This window comes from Bidens hawaiensis, unplaced genomic scaffold (genome assembly GCF_021521415.1).
Source record: "Bidens hawaiensis isolate Kalapana, Puna unplaced genomic scaffold, B.hawaiensis_p1.1 tig00015613_1, whole genome shotgun sequence".
Lineage (NCBI taxonomy): Eukaryota > Viridiplantae > Streptophyta > Magnoliopsida > Asterales > Asteraceae > Bidens > Bidens hawaiensis.
Genome location: NW_027492397.1, coordinates 391,982 through 394,811, shown reverse-complemented (window position 1 = coordinate 394,811; position 2,830 = coordinate 391,982). Strand labels below are relative to the sequence as shown.

General features: G+C 31.7%; 1 protein-coding gene across 1 annotated transcript; it reads right to left on the bottom strand.

The window, feature by feature from the left end:
• Window positions 1-401: 401 nt before the first annotated feature.
• LOC143549512 (ethylene-responsive transcription factor ERF003-like) lies at window positions 402-1,187 on the bottom strand. Its single transcript, XM_077040410.1, has 2 exons — window positions 1,105-1,187; window positions 402-993 (listed from the first exon to the last, which is right to left on the bottom strand). The coding sequence occupies exons 1-2, from the start codon at window positions 1,185-1,187 to the stop codon at window positions 492-494; spliced, it is 585 nt and encodes a 194-aa protein (XP_076896525.1). The 3' UTR covers window positions 402-491.
• Between the last annotated feature and the right edge of the window lie 1,643 nt (window positions 1,188-2,830).

The window sequence follows — 2,830 nt, the reverse complement described above, 5'->3', positions numbered from 1 at the left end:
GTCCAACTTAGAGAACTTAAACAATGTACTATTATTAACATGGGCCACGATCCAAAACATAAGACACGAATACGACATGAAAATAATTTAGCTTTTATTTGGCTAAATAACTCGTTCATTAAACACGTAGCAAGTTAATCTGAACACACCCATTTAATAAATACTAAGTATGTTAACCCGAAAATAACTCATTTATTCAACTAATATTACAAAAAAAAAACGAGATATTTATTATATAATACAGATAAAACAATTAAAATGTTTATATTATTTCACTACATAGTACAAGATCTAACCTACAAGGAAATATAGGCCTCACAGACAGAAGCTCCAGAAAAAAATGGGTTGATAATAAAAACAAGTCCTCGATCATCATCAGTATTTACATAAATTTCGATTAACAAATGTTAAAATGTCTTCAAAAACATTTAAACAACAGTCCATCAAATTTTATGCAAAAACTGCTGCTGTCTTTGACTCTGGCCTTTGAACTATTCATTAGATTGCTTGATAGAACAAAATTCGATTGACCCATAATGTAGCAACTCTTCAATCATCTGTTCAATGTGATGATCTTCAAGTTTAGCAAAATATTGCTGCTGATGATTATGATCATGATTATGATTATGATAATGATGATCATAATGATGAGTGTTGTTAATATCCACCGCGGCTTGCTGGTGTTGCACCAACATTGGCTTCGTGTCGGGTGGAGACTCGCTTAGATGGGTTGAAGACATTCGTTTTTGGTTCGCTATTTGTTGTTGTTGTTGGAATAATGGTTTGGTCATTTGAAGTGAAGCCATGTAGCATCTATGCAATTTGGCTGTTAAAGTAGCAGAAAGTAGCTTGGAAGAAGAGGATTGTGACACATTGGGGTTGTACGGGAAGTTGGTTCTTGCGCGGGGCCCACACATGAGTCTTGCCGCCTCGTCATAGGCGCGGGCCGCATCTTCGGCCGTCTCAAATGTCCCTAGCCAAATTCTTGTTTTCCTGTATTGGGGAAAGAGAGTTGCCAATGAGTAAATGTTTGATGCAACAATTTATAATGTATTAAGTTTGATAAATAAAAATGTAGTTTTCCGCATTTGGAAATAGACTTACAATAAAGGATGACGAATTTCGGAAACCCAAGAGCCCCAATGCCTTTGTCGGACACCTCGATACCGTTGTTGTGTTCTAGCCATGAAGATGTTTGTTAAAATGTCTCAATGAAGTGAAAAGGTTGAAATGAGAAGGATAGAAGATTTGGTTGCTCACTAAAGGAAGGGAAGGAGAATGTAGGCTGAGATGGATGGGTGGTTTATAAGAGGGAAGTGAGCATCAATAAACATCTTATATACTTATACCAATTAAGACACTCATAGAAAACATATACTATTAATAAACAATTTTTTTCATTTTCTTTTATGTTGGAGAATTTTTTTTTTTTTTTTTTTTTGTAATCCATACTTTGGAAACACATCTTTTACATGGAAAAAAACAAATCACAAGTTTTTAAACTACAAATGTGGCTTGTAGAAAAATTGAGAGCACATGACCATCTATGCAACTTTTCATCCCATGATGTATTATTTTCATTATAAACATTTCTTTTTTCAATTAATGATATTATTATTTAATATAAAACTAGTAAATATATTGATTCTAGAGATAAGATAAAAGAATATTAGTTTAGAGTAACATCATAGGTTTATTATGACCCTGGTATAATTAATTAACCACTGGTAGTAGTATTTTATAAGAAAATAGTGTCTTTAAAATGAAAGGTGTTGATTTTTTCCAAAAGGTTTGAATCATTTAATTACCTCATGGCCTTCTGGCAACCAAAGAGTGGGGGCCATTTATAAGTGTTGACAAGAAATTGGCAAATGACTTGGTTTACTTTATCTATTGTTAACAGTTGGCTAATTGATATGATTAGTTTGAATATTTATATTACAACAAAAAGAAAACAAATCTAAAGTGGCTAAATTCAATTCACAACATTTCACTCTGTATAATTTTGCTAGAAGACAAAACTCAGAATGTGTCAAAATATATGTCTCAAAAACATAGAACCTCTAATTAACACACAGATTTGAATGTGAAAGGAAAACATCATAATAAATGTCATTTATAATAGAGAGAGATATGAGTATCAGATTTGAGTTTTTTTCTTTTTAAATGTAAACAAATTTTTGGTATAAATATATATTTTTTTAACTAATTTGTATGCACGAGATGAAGATTCCAATAAAAATATTATAACATCTTTGGTCATAACTAATATAGATTTTACCTAATATGATACATTTTCGGTCTTTATTTTTATTTGGCTCAAATAAATCAAGATAACTTACAAAATTACTAAAATTTAGAGGTGAAATGTAACAATTTTTGTGGTAAAGTGATGTGCTCTTCGATCAAGTATTTGTGGGTTCTAATCCTTCGGGATGTATGTATGATGATTTTAGAAGTAAAATAGATATAGAGTATTGGCATACATAATTATTCCTTTATTAGTTGGCGTTTCTATTTCCAAGAAACATCCTAGTCATAAGGCGTCTCTCTAAGAGATTGATGTTTCAAATCCAGAAACATACATACATATGTAGTTAATAGGAGTAGACTAGTAATCGTTCTAAAAAGGTTGTCGCTTCGAATATTTCATAATTAGATCTTGATATACATATGGTATTTTTGTTTCTTGTGGTACTGCGTTTTCTTGAGAAAACCAATATCATTACATATATAGGAAACATTAGTTATATCTGAAGAAACACGGATCCGATCCCCGAGTATGGGTCCTGGATCCAATGAGTCCACAGGGTAAAATACGGTAATTACG

Coding starts and splice junctions, on each gene's coding strand:
- LOC143549512 (XM_077040410.1), bottom strand. CDS start 1,187: ATGGCTAGAACACAACAACGGTATCGAGGTGTCCGACAAAGGCATTGG. Junction 994..1,104: donor GAAATTCGTCATCCTTTATT/GTAAGTCTATTT, acceptor TCCCCAATACAG/GAAAACAAGAATTTGGCTAG.